The 17898-nt window shown below is 39.9% G+C and overlaps 1 protein-coding gene across 3 annotated transcripts in view; it reads left to right on the forward strand.

The window, feature by feature from the left end:
* LOC127442867 (ATP-binding cassette sub-family F member 3-like) overlaps nucleotides 1-17898 on the forward strand; it is a 63689-nt gene that overhangs the window by 12217 nt on the left and 33574 nt on the right. For all 3 annotated transcript variants that reach the window (XM_051701148.1, XM_051701147.1, XM_051701149.1), the window contains exons 7-9: nucleotides 9365-9631; nucleotides 10709-10789; nucleotides 10897-10956. In XM_051701148.1, the coding sequence (XP_051557108.1) occupies nucleotides 9365-9631; nucleotides 10709-10789; nucleotides 10897-10956 (408 nt within the window). The remainder of the gene's footprint in view (nucleotides 1-9364; nucleotides 9632-10708; nucleotides 10790-10896; nucleotides 10957-17898) is intronic.

The raw sequence follows: 17898 nt of genomic DNA on the forward strand, positions 1-17898 counted from the left end.
AGCAATCACCTCTCCCAAAGCACCTGCCGCTTTAGGGGGGTGCGTGCCACTCCCAAAAATAGTGCAGAGTAGGTGGCAAAGCTGTAAATACTTATAAAACTGAGATCTGGGAATGCCAAAATGTTTAACAAAATTTTCAAAAGGTCTCAATACTCCACCCTCATAAGTCACCAAGTGCATTAACCCCCCTCACAATCCAATCTGACCAACAAAAAGGGGACTTATTAATACATAGTTTAGGGTTCTGCCATATGCTCGAGGCTGCGTTTAAATAAATATCCGAATTAAACACTCTGGACACTTTTGTCCATATCGAGTGCAAATGCAAAATAACGGGGTGCGACTTAACCTCTCCGGCTAGTTTGATCGAAAGGCTTTGCAGTGGCGAGATAGGGGCAAGAACTTCCTTTTCTATACAAAACCAGGGAGGGGCTCTCTCAGGTGGAAGCGACCAATGAGCCAAATGTCTAAGACCGAACGCATGATAATAAAACAAAATCTTGGGTAGGCTTAACCCACCATTATCAATTGGCCTATATAACTTATTGAAATTTAACCTGGGGCGCTTACCATTCCAAATAAAGGACTTCACTATGCTATCAAATTGCTTGAAATAAGAGAGGGGGACATCTACAGGGAGAGACTGAAGCAGGTAGTTGAATTTTGGAATACAATTAATTTTAACAACATTAACCTTCCCAATCATCGATAAATGTAATGAAGCCCACCTGCCCACATCGTTCAAAAACCGTTTTATTAAAGGGTCAAAATTAACTAAATAAATCAGACAAATTTGCTGGGAATAAAATCCCCAAATACTTAATGCCCTGTTTGAGCCACTTGAAGGCGCCCGGCTGGAAAGCCATTTCTGGGCAGTACGCTGTCAGCGCCAAAGCTTTGGATTTAGACCAATTGACTTTATATCCTGAAAACTTGGAAAGGTATTAATAATTCTGTGGAGGCAAGGCATATATCTAGTAGGTTCAGAGACAAATAATAAAATATCATCTGCGTAAAGCAGAAGCTTATGCGCCACACCTCCCGCTGTCACCCCTGGAAAATCATCCTCCTTTCTTTTCGCGGCTGCTAATGGTTCCAGGGCAAGACAGAACAATAATGGGGAAAGAGGGCAACCCTGCCGAGTGCCCCTATCCAGAGTAAAATAATCTGAAATTAATCCATTTGTTTGTAACGCTGCTACAGGGTGTTTATAAAGTAACTTAATCCAACCAATAAATGTACTCCCGAACCCATACATTTCCAAAATCTTGAAAAGATAATCCCATTCTACCATATCAAACGCCTTTTCGCCGTCAAGTGAGATGGCAGCGACCGGAGATTGTTCATTCGCCACTGACCACATGATATTGATGAGACGCCTGATGTTATCAGAAGAGCTGCGGCCCCGAATAAATCCCACCTGATCTATATGTATAAGAGGTGTCATAACTTTACTTAATCGGTTAGCCAAAATTTTTGACAATATTTTTACATCTAGTTGGATCAGGGAGATTGGACGGTAACTTTTACACTCGCTTGGATCTTTGTCCTTTTTTAAGAACAGACTGATCCGGGCTTGTGTCATGGTTGGTGGAAGCTTTCCATTCTTTAATGATTCAGTATAAATTCTAACAAAAGTGGAGCCAGTCCTGTAGCATAGGATCTGAAAAATTCTGCGGCAAAACCATCTGGCCCCGGAGCCTTGCCAGTAGGTAGGGACTTAATTACCTCGTCAAGCTCCTCCAAGGTTATCTCAGAATCAAGAGTTTTTTTGCTCATTTGTCAGTTTAGGGAGTTCTAATGGTTCCACAAAGTTTCTAATATCTTCATCAGTAGACGAAGGCGTGGAACTATAAAGATCAATATAGAATTCTTTAAAAGCATTATTAATATCAGTGGCTGAGGTAAATATTTCACCACCAGCAGATTTCACTGAGGGAATGATAGAAAAAGACTCTCTCTGCTTTATATATCTAGCCAAAAGCTTCCCTGCTTTGTCACCCGACTCAAAGTATAACTGTCTTGCCCTGAATAACCAAAACTCCACTTTCTGCAACAAAATAGTATTATATCTATTTCAATCGGGTCAATTCTCTGAGGCCATCAGCTGACATACGGCGCTTCAGCTCTGCCTCAGCACTTTTAATATTTCCTTCTAACTCCACAAGTTCTCATGCTTTGGATTTTTTGATGAATGAGGCATACTGTATGATCTGGCCCCTATGAAACGCCTTAAGTGCCTCCCAAGCCGCGCACACAGAGGATACTGAGGACCAGTTGGTCTCCATATAAACATTGATTTCAGTCTTTAACATTTGTTGGAAATCAGGATTTTGCATGAAGCACGAAGATCGAACAGATTAATCCACAGCTGTTCCAAAGGAGTGTTATTCAATAGAACAAGCTCCAGCCACTAGGTGGAATCAATACAAAAAGAAACAAAACCGGCATCCCGGTTCCCCGGATGATCGAGTCAATTCACTCGGAGACCGTATAAACATATATATACCATGACTTACACAATCCGTCAGCTTTATAAAAGACATCCTTTGTGTGAGCATGTAGATATTTTGCAGTCATCCGTAGTGTCCACTCTCAAACTGGCAGGGAACTTCAATGCAAAATTTCTTTAAGGAAAAGTGTTATTCACAAAACAAGCTCCAGCCGCTCGGCGGAGCCAACGCAAAAAAAAACAAAATGTCGCCCAGCATTTCTCAAGAGTAAGTACAGCGAGTTGACCCACTCACATGAGAAACATCCAATGGTTTACTCAGACATTGATTCTATAAAAGACATTGCTTGATTAGAACAAATAAATACTTTGCGACCGACCTTCATTTCTATTCTCAGTTTGGCCGGAAACATCAGAGCAAACGAGATCTTTTTCTGATGTAAGAGTTTCTTACATTCCTTGAACCGATCACGTTTCTCTCTTGTTGAGTTCGCAAAGTCCGGGAACAAGAAAATATTATGGTTCTTCCAAGAAAGCTTCCCTTTGCTCCTCGTCTGGCGCAACACAAGATCTTTATCGGATGATCTCAGAAATTTGGCCAGGATTGATCGGGGCCTGTCTCCCTCAGCAGATCTGTGAGCCGGGACTCCGTGAGCTCGCTCGATTTCCAGCTTGTGGCCTGTTATGTCGAGCAGACTCGGGGAAAAATTTGTCTAGGAATTTCACCATATCTCTGCCCTCCTCATGCTCAGGAATTCCAACAATTCTGACATTATTCCTGCGGCTTCTATTCTCAAGATCTTCAAGCTTTTCAAGGAGATGTTCCAAATCAACTTTGATCGCGGGCGGATTAGCGGTTAATTCCCTCTCCGAAGATTCCAGAAAATCGATTTGTTTCTCAACATCAGTCACTCTTGTACCTAACTCAGAGAATTTTATTTCCGTAATCGATCGACGTATTACAGCGAGATCCTCCAGGTCAGCAAGAATCTTCGTCAACATCACCGACATATTGGACAACTGACACTGGATTCCTTCTCCTGCCGTGCCATCCAAATCGAGTCCCTGGTCTGTAGGCCTGTCGGGGCTTTCATCCTGAACACGTAAGTGTCTTTTAATGTCTCCAGAGCCCGAAGATTTTGACTTTTGCCATGTTTTGTACACATTTAAAATGGGAAATGTGTACACACCCACATACATTCGTTTCATCTCATTTCTAGCTCTAATTAACGCATATGTATCCTCTGCCTCTTTCAGGCAGGTACCAGACAGTGCCTGGCTCTGTTCTAATTAAAACATTAGATCATCCCTTTAATATCAACACAAACATTTTTTCTGGGTCATTCACAGAAAGATACAGAGAGAGGCTGTAATTCTCCATAGAGAAGTCAAGCTGCATTTTTCCATTGATTTGCACAATTAATTGTAAATGATATTTAAATCAATAAATGAATGATTAAATAACACATTGAATAACATTCATAATGCAGTTATTCATAGTACATTGATTACACATTGGCATTTTTAGATCATTGCATATTGCATACATATTCAATTATCAAAAATGGATTAACTGAATGATTAAATAAAAATATTCCATATAATCCCTCCATTGGGACTTCCTACAAAGTCCTACTAATTTAGCCTAGTTCAAGAGTGCTACTTCACAATCCAGTCCCTTCACCCATCACTTTCTATTGACCAATTTGAAGTCACACAGTCTCTCTTATCAAGGACCAGATCATGGAATAGCACTCCTGTGGAGCATCTGGACCAAACGTCTCCCCCCACGCTTAACAAGAGAGGAGTAAAAGATCCTGCCTCCCTCAACCCTACACTCAAGAGAGAGACAATATTGTGTTATAAGCTTGAGCATGTAAACCACTTGCCCGTGGTTTCACGGTTATATAAAATATAACAGAAAACACCATTCAAAATCATAACATTTTGATTAGAGTAGCATAACAGCACATTGGTTATAACAGCATAAAGATCAAAATTAGTAAATATATCAAAGACATCAAAAATAGTAGAAGTAACCCAACACTAAAAGTTATTTTCTTTCAAAGATCCTGTTGACAAAAGATCTTCGACCCAGTTACTTTGCGTAACGTAGAGGGCCACCACTGAGGAGAGGTTAGGCTAGCACTTATTTCCCAGGGCATGGCCCACTATTCATCTCCTCATACATATTTTCATTGGAAGAATCAATTTCCTCCCAGTTTGGTCTTTCTGTCCATCCAGGGTAGTTGTCATTGTATTGCATTGGACTATTCACATAGATCAATGTCATTTGCTTTGCTGCTTCTCAGATCAAGAATGATTTGATCAGTGGTAACACACAACAGAATATTATTTCTCCCACAAGGATTGTTATTCCAATCATTATACCAAATTTAGCCAACCATGCACCCCATTTCTTAAACAATTATATTTAAATTGTTATGAACAAACAAGACAAGCAATCTTAATCTTTTTTCTTCATTACTATTAAAATGTACATAAGTTCAATAAAAGCATAAGTAAAAGTAAAAAATCATCTTTCAATCTTAATTATTCATCATACAAGCATCCCCAGGTTTGTTTAATGCTTCTTTAATAAGTCAGGCACTCCTTTGTCTGCAACGGTTCTCAATAGCCAACCTCCAAAACCAATCTATAAATAATGTTTGGTCTTCTAACACTGTGATAAGTTGTTTTAGTAAAGCGGTTATTAAAATACAATCGGGTTGAGTGGAATTCACTCACTCAGTTTTCGGGCAGGTTTCTTCTAGACCTCCCTTTTGATGCTTCCGGCCTAAGAGCATCCATCCACTTCCTTAAACCCATATCACACCTTCCTTCTGAGGCAAATTTCCAGGGCACTGATGCCCTGCCTTAGGATGCCCCCACCCTTTTTGCCATTGGAGAGTCTTACCCGTCATTGGGTCATCACCTCTTGACACTGGTCTTGATACCGCTCGGTCCTATTAGCCAGTCCTAATAATTTGGTATCAGCAAACAGATATTTTCTTTTGTTTCAGGGAGTATCATCTGAGAACCGTCACAGCCAATAGAACCATCTACAACTGCTTAAATATGGAGACAGTTCAAAACATGGTTAAATTCACAAAGCATTATTCAAAATTCAGCAATCTATTAAAATTGTCCAAATTAAAAGTCAAAGTAAGAATGCTAAAACTCATTTATAGATCATTAATTTCCATTCAGGTTCTATTTTTGCTACTTTATGCCAAATGTCACAAAAGACCATGTATCATGGTGGGGACTAACTTCAGAACAAAACAAAATAAAGGGTAGCCTCTGTCAAACTTCTAGGAAGCTTAATTTCTTAACATCACCTTAATTCAATAATAGTCTCTAGATTGTTTTTGAACCTACATTTATTCTTTCAGATGAACATTCAACTGAATCTCTTATCTTTAGCATAAATACTTCAAATTGCCCTCTGAATATATAAAATCTTTAATCATGATGAGGAAAGCTGTTTGAATCTCTCCTTCATATCACTGTATCTAACATTATTGTCAAGTCACATCATTTTCCATAAAGAAAATCAAATCAAAAGAAAATAAAACAATTTAGAGATGTACCTTTAGCACACTTCAAATTTTTCCTTGACCTTCACTGCTCTTGTGTTTCAAACTTAGATACAGAGAGTGAGAGAGAGTAGGGCGGAGGAGGAATGCAGAGGTGGACATTCCACTCCCTCAAGCTGTTTCTAATCCTGTTACGGTTATTCATTCTTTTTCATTTTAGAATCTCACAATAATATATTTAAGTTATTCTTCAACAGTGAAAATAGTGATAATTATAATTATAATAATTCATTATATTAACTGCTTTTCTCACAAAGCATCTCCAAAGGTTTTTTGTTTTGTTTTCAAACTTTCCCATCTTAAACCATCTTCAAGAAAACCTCTTCCATAACTTTCAACCTACTTCTATCCCCTACTTTCTTTTGTCCATTCAGACAACATACATCAAAAACTGTAGAACCTTCAAAGTCAAATAACACTCTTATGATTACTTTCTCCCTTTCCTTACTCTTTCTCAGGAGAAAGAACTTCCATTCTATCTAATGAAACAACATAAATCACCTTTTAACACCTTTTTAAACTAACAGAAAAGTAAAAGTTTAAACAGAATAAAGTAGTAAAGAGGCACAATGGAAATTCAAACAAATCTCTTTTGTGTTTTGAAATAATTGATCAGTAAAATACAGATATATAACAGAAGTCAGAAGTTTACGTACACGTAGGTAATTAAAAAAAAATTAACCACTCCACAGATTTAATATTAGCAAACTATAGTTTTGGCAAGTCGTTTAGGACATCTACTTTGTGCATGACACCAGTAATTTTTCCAACAATTGTTTACAGACAGGTTGTTTCACTTTTAATTGACTATATCACAATTCCAGTGGGTCAGAAGTTTACAAGTTAACTGTGCCTTTAAGCAGCTTGGAAAATTCCAGAAAATTATGTCAAGCCTTTAAGAAATTAGCCAATTAGCTTCTGATAGCCTACCTTCAAACTCAGTGCCTCTTTGCTTGACATCGTGGGAAAATCAAAAGAAATCAGCCAAGACCTCAGAAAAAACATTGTGGACCTCAACAAGTCTGGTTCATCCTTGGGAGCAATTTCAAAATGCCTGAAGGTACCACGTTCTTCTGTACAAACAATAGTACGCAAGTATAAACACCATGGGACCACGCAGCCATCATACTGCTCAGGAAGGAGACTCATTCTGTCTCCTAGAGATGAACGTAATTTGGTGCGAAAAGTGGAAATCAATCCCAGATCAACAGCAAAGGACCTTTTGAAGATGCTGGAGAAAACAGGTAGACAAGTATCTATATCCACAGTAAAACAAGTCCTATATCGACATAACCTGAAAGGCTGTGCTGCAAGGAAGAAGCCACTGCTCCAAAACCACCATAAAAAAGCCAGACTACAGTTTGCAAGCCCACATGGGGACAAATATATAACTTTTTGGAGAAATGTCCATTGGTCTGATGAAACAAAAATTAAACTGTTTGGCCATAATGACCATCATTATGTTTGTAGGAAAAAGGGTGAGGCTTGCAAGCCGAAGAACACCATCCCAACCGTGAAGCATGGGGGTGATGGCATCATGTTGTGGGGATGCTTTGCTGCTGGAGGGACTGGAGCACTTCACAAAATAGATGGCATCATGAGGAAGTTATATGGATATATTGAAGCAACATCTCAAGACATCAGCCATGAAGTTAAAGCTTGGTCGCAAATGGGTCTTCCAAATGGACAATGACCCCAAGCATACCTCAAAAGTTGTGGCAAAATGGCTTAAAGGAATAGTTCACCCAAAAATGAAAATTTGCTGTTGAGTTTCTTTCTTCATCAAAACAGAATTTAAGACTTTTAGGATTTCATTTCAGGCCTCCTCCTCTAAACAATGCAAGTGAATGTCCTCCATTTTTTGACGGTCCAAAATGCATATTTAGGGTGCATCAAAATAATCCACATGACTCCAGTCGACAAATAAAGTTCTTCTGAATGCAAACGATTGATTATTTTTAGAAACAAAAATCACTATTTATATACTTTTAAACTACAAATGTTCGCTTCCGTACATCTCTGTGACGTGCGCTCATGAGAGGGATGACGTAAGCTTGTTGGTAATTTCAAAACAATATAAAATAAAAAATCATTTCCAAATAATAACAAAAACAATGTAAACAATGACGCGCTTCCCTCCATGTGACCTTACCAACGAGCTTATGTCATCCCTCTCATGAGCGCACGTCACAGAGATGTACAGAAGCGAACATTTGTAGTTAAAAAGTATATAAGTATTGTTTTGTTTCTAAAAGTAATCAATCGTTTGGGTTCAGAAGACCTTTATTTGTCGACTGGAGTCGTGTGGATTATTTTGATGCACCCTAAATATGCATTTTGGACCGTCAAAAAATGGAGGACATTCACTTGAATTGTTTAGAGGAGGAGGCCTGAAATGAAATCCTAAAAGTCTTAAATTCTGTTTTGATGAAGAAAGAAACTCAGATACATCTTGGATGGCCTGAGGATGAGTAAATTATCAGCAAATTTTCATTTTTGGGTGACCTATTCTTTTAAGGACAACAAAGTCAAGGTATTGGAGTGGCCATCACAAAGCCCTGACCTCAGTCCGATAGAAAATGTATGGGCAGAACTGAAAAAGTATGTGCGAGCAAGGAGGCCTACAAACCTGACTCAGTTACACCAGTTCTGTCTGGAGGAATGGGCCAAAATTCCAGCAACTTATTGTGAGAAGCTTGTGGAAGGCTATCCAAAACGTTTGACCCAAGTTAAACAATTTAAAGGCAATGCTACCAAATACTAACAAAGTGTATGTAAACTTCTGAACCACTGGGAATGTGATGAAAAAATAAAGCTGAAATAAATAATTCTCTCTACTATTATTCTGACATTTCACATTCTTAAAGTAGTGATCCTAACTGACCTAAGACAGGGAATGTTTTCTACGATTAAATGTCAGGAATTGTGATAAACTGAGTTTAAATGTATTTGTCTAAGTATGTAAACTTCTGACTTCAACTGAATATATTGTATTATATTATATTATTTAGCAGGTACATCCTCTTCTGTGTCATTGTGTGTATTAACCCGCAGTGACTCAGAACATTTGCCATAACTTGAACATTAAATTGAAGTGAAACCAGAGCGCTTTGTGTTCACTATCAAATTCCTTGCTTATATAAATCTGCAGATGGCGTTTGCATCAAAGCACTTTATTTTCTCATGCTCTTCAGGAGCTGCTCTGAGTGTGGTCAGCGGTGCAGCTCAGTGAGATGGTCTGAGTTCATGTGGGCGTTCACAAGATGCAGATGTGACCTGTGTTTAATTCAGATGATGTTGTTCATGTACACAGGTGTCTGCTGCAGGGTGCTGAGCTGAGTCTGGCGAGCGGCAGGCGTTATGGACTCATCGGGCGTAACGGACTCGGGAAGACTACTCTGCTGAAGATGCTGGCGAGTCGGAGTCTGCGTGTCCCCTCACACATTTCTATCCTGCATGTGGAACAGGAAGTGGCCGGAGATGATACTATGGCATTACAGAGTGTTCTAGAGAGTGACAACGTTAGAGAAGAGCTGATGAAGGAAGAGTGCTTACTCAACGCACACATCGCCAATGGAACGTATGTCACCATCTGACATTATACACCAGTGGTCAGCAACCTATGGCACGTGTGCCAATAGGGGTAATCACTGGCAGTGAGGGGTAATCATTAGCATGCAAACAACAGCGAGAGAGAGGAGTATGTATTTTAGATATATGAAGTCCCTTGCAACTGCATGCCAATTTGCCTCTTGATGTAATCCTTCTTCATAATCACGCAGCATGTTTTGTGTAGTTAAGTTTAATTGAAGGCTAAACACTAAATAAGTGTGACGAAACTGCGAGAGTCAACAGATGAGTGCAGCACGTACAAACCATTTGCGCATCACGAGCCAGAGGTGCAGATCAGTTCAGACAGAGCTTCACAGTCGTTGAATCACACAAGTAAATGCATCCGCCTTGCATCAATCGTGCTAAGTGGTTGCGTTATAAGAAAATAAAGAAAGAAGAAACCACTATCAGTTTTTGAGATTTTAATGCCAGGATACATGCTCCTTAAATCACAATGATGGTGACTCTCCAAACTACATAATTAAGAAACACACACATAAAGTGGGGTTCAAAAGTCTGAGTCTGATTCAAAATCTAAATTAAACCTGGAAAATGGCAAAGTTTCAGGATTTAAAAAATGGAACTAAGAAACGTAATATCCTTTCAGGTATCTGCTGCTAATTCTGCCTTCTGATTCAGAGTCAGTTATTCTACATTTACAGCGATTAGCCCATGTGGGTATTCTCAGGAAACCTGATATTTGACAGTGATTGACAGCCACTGCTATAAAATGATCAATAGTCAACCTAACTAATCAACTAGTCAGTTGTTGGATTAGTTGACCATCCCTGCACATTCCTTTTAATTATAGAAAATAAATCTATACCTTGGAAATTTTGTCAACCAATAAGAATCAAGAATTCCAAGAATCAACAACACGGCTTGACATTAAACTTTTTCAGGTATTTGTTTTTTGGACAAATGAAACTGATCATGTAAATGCAAATAACTTTTATTTTGTTTTACATTTGTTTGGTTTATTTCTAGATTGTGCTAAATCACTTGAAGTTGTGAAATCTTCTCTTTGTGTGCATCTCTCATTCAGTGCAGAAGGGTTAGAAAGTGTTCGGCTTTCAGAAATCTATGCAAAACTGGAAGAAATCGAAGCAGATAAAGCACCAGCGCGGTGAGTTTTACAACACATATTGAATCTGTATTGTTATTTTGTTATTTAGGATTTGAAGTTCAGACATTTTAAGTGCAGTCTGATAAATTGTCTGTTCATTCTTTCAGAGCATCAATCATTCTGGCTGGTTTAGGTTTTTCACCCAAAATGCAACAGCAAGCAACCAAGTGAGTATGAAAGAGTTTCCGAGTTGAATTACCTGGTAAACTTCTGTTTCACTGTGATAAATCATCTCTTTTATAATGGTGTTACTTAAATGAAAAACTTGTCAAAGTGGAAAAAAAGTGCTACATGATATTTATGATAGTCAGAGGTGGGTAGAGTAGCCAAAAACTGTACTCAAGTAAAAGTATAATTACTTTGACTCAAGTAGAAGTAAAAGTACTAACATAAATAATTACTTGAGTAAGAAAGTATCCAATTAAGAGTACTCAAGTAGTGAGTAACTTGTTACTTTCACAAATGATATAATAAACATTAACTCCTCTATATTCCATTACATAATACACATTTAACATGTATTACAGAATTATTATTATTATTAATGGCAATTCTGTCATCATTCACAATCATGTTGTTCCAAACCCATATGACTTTCTTTCTTCCATGCAACACGAAGTAAATATTAGACAGAATGTTTGCCTGAGTCACTATTTACCTTCAATTTTTTTTTCCCTCTATATGTTGAAAGTGAATGGTGAGCGAGACTGTCAGTCCCTAATATTCTGTCTAACATATTTTGTGTTCCACATAATGCAAAGCGTTACACTGGTTTGGAACAACATGAGGGTAGGGAAATGATGACAGAATATTAAATTATGGCTGATCTATCACTTTAAAGGGGTAGTTTACCCAAAAATGAGAATTCTTTCATCGTTTACTCACCCTCATGCCATCCCAGATGTGTATGACTTCCTTTCTTCTGCAGAACACAAATTAAGATTTTTAGAACAATATTTTAGCTCTGTAGGCCAAAATTTTGATGCTCCAAAAAGCACATAAAGGCAGCATAAAAGTAATCCATAAGACTCCAGGGGTTAAATCCATATCTTCTGAAGTGATATGATAGGTGTGGTTGAGAAACAGATCAATATTTGTCATTTATTGCTAGACAGCAGGGGCGATATGCAGAGAATGTGAATCACCCAAAACACAAGAAGAAGAATGTGAAGGTGATCTGTTTTCTGTTTTTCATTCACACCTGTCACATTGCTTCTGAAGATGTTGATTTAACCACTGGAGTCTTATGGATTACTTTTATGATTTTGTTTAGCTTTAAAATGTTGCCATCCATTCACTTGCATTGTATGGACCTACAGAACTGAGACATTCTTCTAAAAATCTTCATTTGAGTTCAGCAGATGAAAGAAAGTCACACACATCTGGGGTGGCATGAGGGTGAGTGTTGTGCGCTACGTTCAGGAGGCATCAAAGATAATTATAAATTATTAAAATCAACAGAACATTGATTAGAATTAACACTAGCTTATTGATCCTTCAAATTCAATAATCATCAAAGATAATTATCAAAATCAATAGAATATTAATAAGGATTAATATCGCCGAGGCACCACCCTGGAATCAGGGACTAATAACCAGACAGTATAACAGTCTCAATATTAGATTGTTCTCTTAGGAAAATCGACGTCCGGAGAACATTAACATTCAAGAGGAAACAATGAAGGCTTGAATCCGAGCACTGACATCCCCTGCCAGCCTTTGACACAGGTGTATGCAAAACAAACCAAAACACTTCTCTTTGAAATAACAAAGTTTATTGATGCAGTAATATCAATTAATAATCAATACAATGCAGTCAGTAAACTTCCGACTTACAACTACAATCTAAACAGTGACATGATTAGATATGGTAACCAAAATAAGCCTATAACACATGAGAGGAAGGAATGTGTGTGTAAGGAGTGACGCGCACAAAATGGCGGATGTGACTCTTGTGGAGAGTATTTCATGTGAGATTTCCGGCCAGAGAATATGGCCGAGAATTTGGGCGGAGAGAAGCCGGTTAATGGCGTCTGCCCGTTTCTGGACCCCACTCCCCACACATTTGATGTACACTCAACGACAGTTAATTGCCCACAATCCACCACGTGGAAGACGTACGAGCTGGGAGTTTACTGCTTCCTCCACTCCTGCAATGTTTTCTTTCATGCTGAATGTATTAAATTACTTTTTGACAAATCATTACTTGATTAAAATAACATAATAACATACAGAATCAGAATCGGCTTTATTGCCAAGTATTCTTACACATACAAGGAATTTGTCTTGGTGACAGGAGCTTCCAGTGTACAACAATACAAAAACAGCAAGCAAGACATGTATAATAATAAAAAATGAAAAATAATTATACACATACGTACATACACACACAGACACACACATACGTAGTGCAAATCTAATACAAATCTGTTATGTTACGTACAGTGCAAATACAATCTGTTCTGTACATTTGCAAATGTTTTCTTTTTCTTTTTTTCTTTTTTTTTATCTCAGAGGAATGAAATGGCAGAAGAGGTTGGATGTGTTGGATAAATATAAAAAAAGACTAAACTGTGTGATGCACATAGTTATTGTTCAATGGGTCAATTTATCTGTTCATAAGATGGATAGCCTGAGGGAAAAAACTGTTCCTGTGCCTGACAGTTCTGGTGCTCATAGCTCTGAAGCGTCGGCCAGAAGGCAACAGTTCAGAAAGGAATTGGCAGGGTGATTGGGGTCCAGAGTGATTTTTCCAGCCTTTTTCCTCATTCTGGAAGTGTATAGTTCTTGAAGGGGGGGCAGGGGTCAACCAACCTCTCAGCAGTCCGAACTGTCTTTTGTACTCTTCTGATGTCTGATTTCGTAGCTGAACCAAACCAGACAGTTATTGAAGTGCAGAGGACAGACTCATTGACTGCTGAGTAGAACTGTATCAGCAGCACCTGTGGCAGGTTGAACTTCCTCAGCTGGTGAAGGAAGTACAACCTCTGCTGGGCCTTTTTCACAATTGAGTCAATGTGGGTCTCCCACTTCAGGTCCTGTGAGATGGTAGAGCCCAGGATCCTGAATGACTCCACTGCTGCCACAGTGCTGTTTAGAATGGTGAGGGGGGTCAGTGTTGGGGTGTTCCTCCTAAAGTCCACAATCATCTCCACCGTTTTGAGCGTGTTCAGCTCAAGGTTGTTTTGACTGCACCAGACAGCCAGCTGTTCAACCTCACTTTTGTATGCAGACTCATTGTCATCTCGGATGAGGCCGATGACAGTGGTGTCGTCTGCAAACTTCAGGAGCTTGACAGAGGGGTCCTTGGCGATGCAGTCATTGGTGTTGAGGGAGAAGAGTAGTGGGGAGAGTACACATCCCTGGGGGGCACCAGTGCTGATTGTACAGGTGCTGGAAGTGAGTTTCCCCTGTCTCACAAGCTGCTGCCTGTCAGATAGCTGGTAATCCACTGACAGATAGACATGGGAACAGAGAGTTGGTGTAATTTATTCTGGAGTATAGCTGGGATGATGGTGTTGAAAGCCGAACTGAAGTCCACAAAAAGGAACCTTGCATATGTCCCTGGTCTGTCCAGATGTTGCAGGATATGATGCAATCCTATGTTGACTGCAGCATCCACAGACCTGTTTGCTCGATAAGCAAATTGAAGGGGATCTAGAAAGGGTCCAGTGATGTTCTTCAGGTGGGCTAACACCAGTCTCTCAAATGATTTCATGACCACAGACGTCAGGGCGACAGGTCTGTAGTCATTAAGTCCTGTGATTTTTGGTTTCTTTGGGACAGGAATAATGCTTGAGCGTTTGAAGCAGCATGGGACTTCACACTGCTCCAGTGATCTATTGAAGATCTGTGTGAAGATGGGGGCCAGCTGGTTAGCACAGGATCAAAGACACGCTGGTGAGACCCCATCTGGGCCTGAAGCTTTCCTTGTCATTTGTTTCCGAAAGACCCGGCTCACATCATCTTCACAGATCTTAAGTGCAGGTTGAGTAGCAGGAGGGGGGTTGCAGGAGGTGTTGGTGTTTGTGTGAAGTGAAGGTCAGAGTGGGTGTGGGGCATGAGATTGGGCCTTTCAAATCTGCAGTAGAACACATTTAGGTCGTCAGCCAGTTGTTGGTCCACCACAGAGTTGGGGGTAGGAGTCCTGTAATTTGTGAGTTGTTTCATGCCACTCCACACTGATGCTGGGTCGTTAGCTGAAAACTTGTTTTTCAGCTTCTCAGAGTATCTTCTTTTAGCCACTCTGATTTCCTTGTTCAGTGCGTTCCTGGCCTGATTGTACAAGATTTTATCCCCACCCCTGTAAACATCCTCTTTGGCCTGACGAAGCTGCCTGGGCTCTGCTGTAAACCACGGTTTGTAATTGTTGAACTTTAAATAAGTCCTAGTAGGAATGCACATATCCTCACAGAAACTGATATATGATGTAACAGTATCTGTGAGCTCGTCCGGATTGGTGTCTGCAGCCTCAAAAACATTCCAGTCCGTGCAATCGAAGCAGGCTTGTAGTTCCCGCTCTGCTTCATTGGTCCATCTCTTTACAGTCCTTATTACTGGCTTGGTTGATTTTAATTTCTGCCTGTAGGTTGGAAGAAGATGAACAAGACATTGATCAGAGAGTCTCAAAACTGCTCTAGGGACAGAGCGATATGCATCCTTTATTGTTGTGTAGCAATGATCCAGTATGTTCCTGTCTCTGTTGGGGCATGTAATGTGCTGTTTGTATTTGGGCAGTTCATGTGTGAGATTTGCTTTGTTAAAATCCCCAAGAATAATAATAACTGAGTCCGGGTATTGTTGTTCTGTGTCTGTGATGTGATCAGTCAGCTGTTGCAGCGCTGTGTTTACACACGTGTTTGGCGTGAAATACACACTCACCAGAATGAATGAGGAAAACTCCCGCGGCAAGTAGAACGGCTGACAGTTAATAAAGAGCGCTTCCAAATTAGGACAGCACATCCTCTTTACCGCTGTTACATCTGTACACCAACATTAATTGATGTAAAAGCATGTTCCACCACCTATCGTTTTCCCCGTTAACTCCACGATGCGATCTGCTCTGAACAGCTGAAAGCCCGGCAGATGTAACGCACTGTCTGGAATGGCTTCACTCAGCCAGGTTTCTGTGAAGCACAAGGCAGCAGAGTCCAAAGAGAGTCCAGAGGCCCAAGTATTTTAAAAGCTCATATGTGATGTTGTTTCTGTGACAGCCCCCGAGATCCGATGCTTTTTGTATACGTCAGCGTCTGAATTCACTCATTTCATTCACTCACTGCTGAGATACAGTTGTGCTCAAAAGTTTGCATACCCTTGGAGAATTGGTAATATATGTACCATTTTTAAAGAAAACATGAGTGAGCAGGCAAAACACATTTCTTTTATTTCTTATGGGATTCATATTCAACTGTAGGTTATAACAGAATGGCACAATCATAAAACAAAACATGGCTACAAAGAAAAAATTTAATTACCCCTGTTCAAAAGTCTGCATACCCTTAGTTCTTAATACTGTGTATTGCCCCCTTTAGCATCAATGACAGCGTGCAGTCTTTTGTAATAGTTGTCTATGAGGCCCCAAATTCTTGCAGGTGGTATAGCTGCCCATTCGTCTTGGCAAAATGCCTCCAGGTCATGCAAAGTCTTTGGTTGTCTTGCATGAACTGCACGTTTGAGATCTCCCCAGAGTGGCTGGATGATATTAAGGTCAGGAGACTGTGATGGCCACTCCAGAACCTTCACCTTTTTCTGCTGTAACCACTGGAGGGTCAACTTGGCCTTGTACTTAGGGTCATTGTCATGCTGGAAAGTCCAAGAATGTCCCATGCGCAGCTTTCGTGCAGAAGAATGCAAATTGTCTGCCAGTATTTTCTGATAACATGCTGCATTCATCTTGCCATCAATTTTCACAAGATTCCCCGTGCCTTTAGAGCTCACACACCCCCAAAACATCAGTGAGCTACCACCATGCTTCACAGTGGGGATGGTATTCTTCTCACTATAGGCCTTGCTGACCCCTCTCCAAACATAGCGCTTATGATTGTGACCATAAAGCTCTATTTTGGTCTCGTCACTCCAAATTACAGTGTGCCAGAAGCTGTGAGGCATGTCAAGGTGTTGTCGGGCATATTGTAACCGGGCTTTTTTGTGGCATTGGTGCAGTAAAGGCTTCTTTCTGGCAACTCAACCATGCAGCTAATTTCTGTTCAAGTATCGTCGTATTGTGCTCCTTGAAACAACCACACTGTCTTTTTCCAGAGCAGCCTGTATTTCTCCTGAGGTTACCTGTGGGTTTTTCTTTGTATCCCGAACAATTCTTCTGGCAGTTGTGGCTGAAATCTTTCTTGGTCTACCTGACCTTGGCATGGTATCAAGAGATCCCTGAATTTTCCACTTCTTAATAAGTGATTGAACAGTACTGACTGGCATTTTCAAGGCTTTGGATGTCTTTTTATATCCTTTTCCATCTTTATAAAGTTCCATTACCTTGTTACACAGGTCTTTTGACAGTTCTTTTCTGCTCCCCATGGCTCAGTATCTAGCATGCTCAGCGCATCCACGTGAGAGCTAACAAACTCATTGACTATTTATACACAGACACTAATTGCAATTTAAAAAGCCACAGGTGTGGGAAATTAACTTTAATTGCCATTTAAACCTGTGTGTGTCACCTTGTGTGTCTGTAACAAGGCCAAACATTCAATGGTATGTAAACTTTTGATCAGGGCCTTTTGGGTGATTTCTGTTATCATTATGATTTAAAAAGGAGCCAAACAACTATGTGATAATAAATGGCTTCATATGATCACTACCCTTAAATAAAAGACAGTTTTTTTGCATGATCAGTCATATTTTCAAAATCAATGCCAAAATTTCACAATTTCTGCCAGGGTATGCAAACTTTTGAGCACAACTGTATAGTGCACTAACTGCCATTCACTATATAGGAAATACTGAACGAGTGAACGATTTCTGATACAGCCACTCTCTTTGCCATACAATCCTCACGCCCACACACCTCTCGCGCGCCCCGCGCACCTTGCTGTGCACACGCAGAAATGCTGTCTGTTCGCGCTCCAGTTGTCAATCATGTGAACGGCAGAGCCAAA

The sequence above is a fragment of the Myxocyprinus asiaticus genome, chromosome 6, assembly GCF_019703515.2.
Source record: "Myxocyprinus asiaticus isolate MX2 ecotype Aquarium Trade chromosome 6, UBuf_Myxa_2, whole genome shotgun sequence".
NCBI lineage: Eukaryota > Metazoa > Chordata > Actinopteri > Cypriniformes > Catostomidae > Myxocyprinus > Myxocyprinus asiaticus.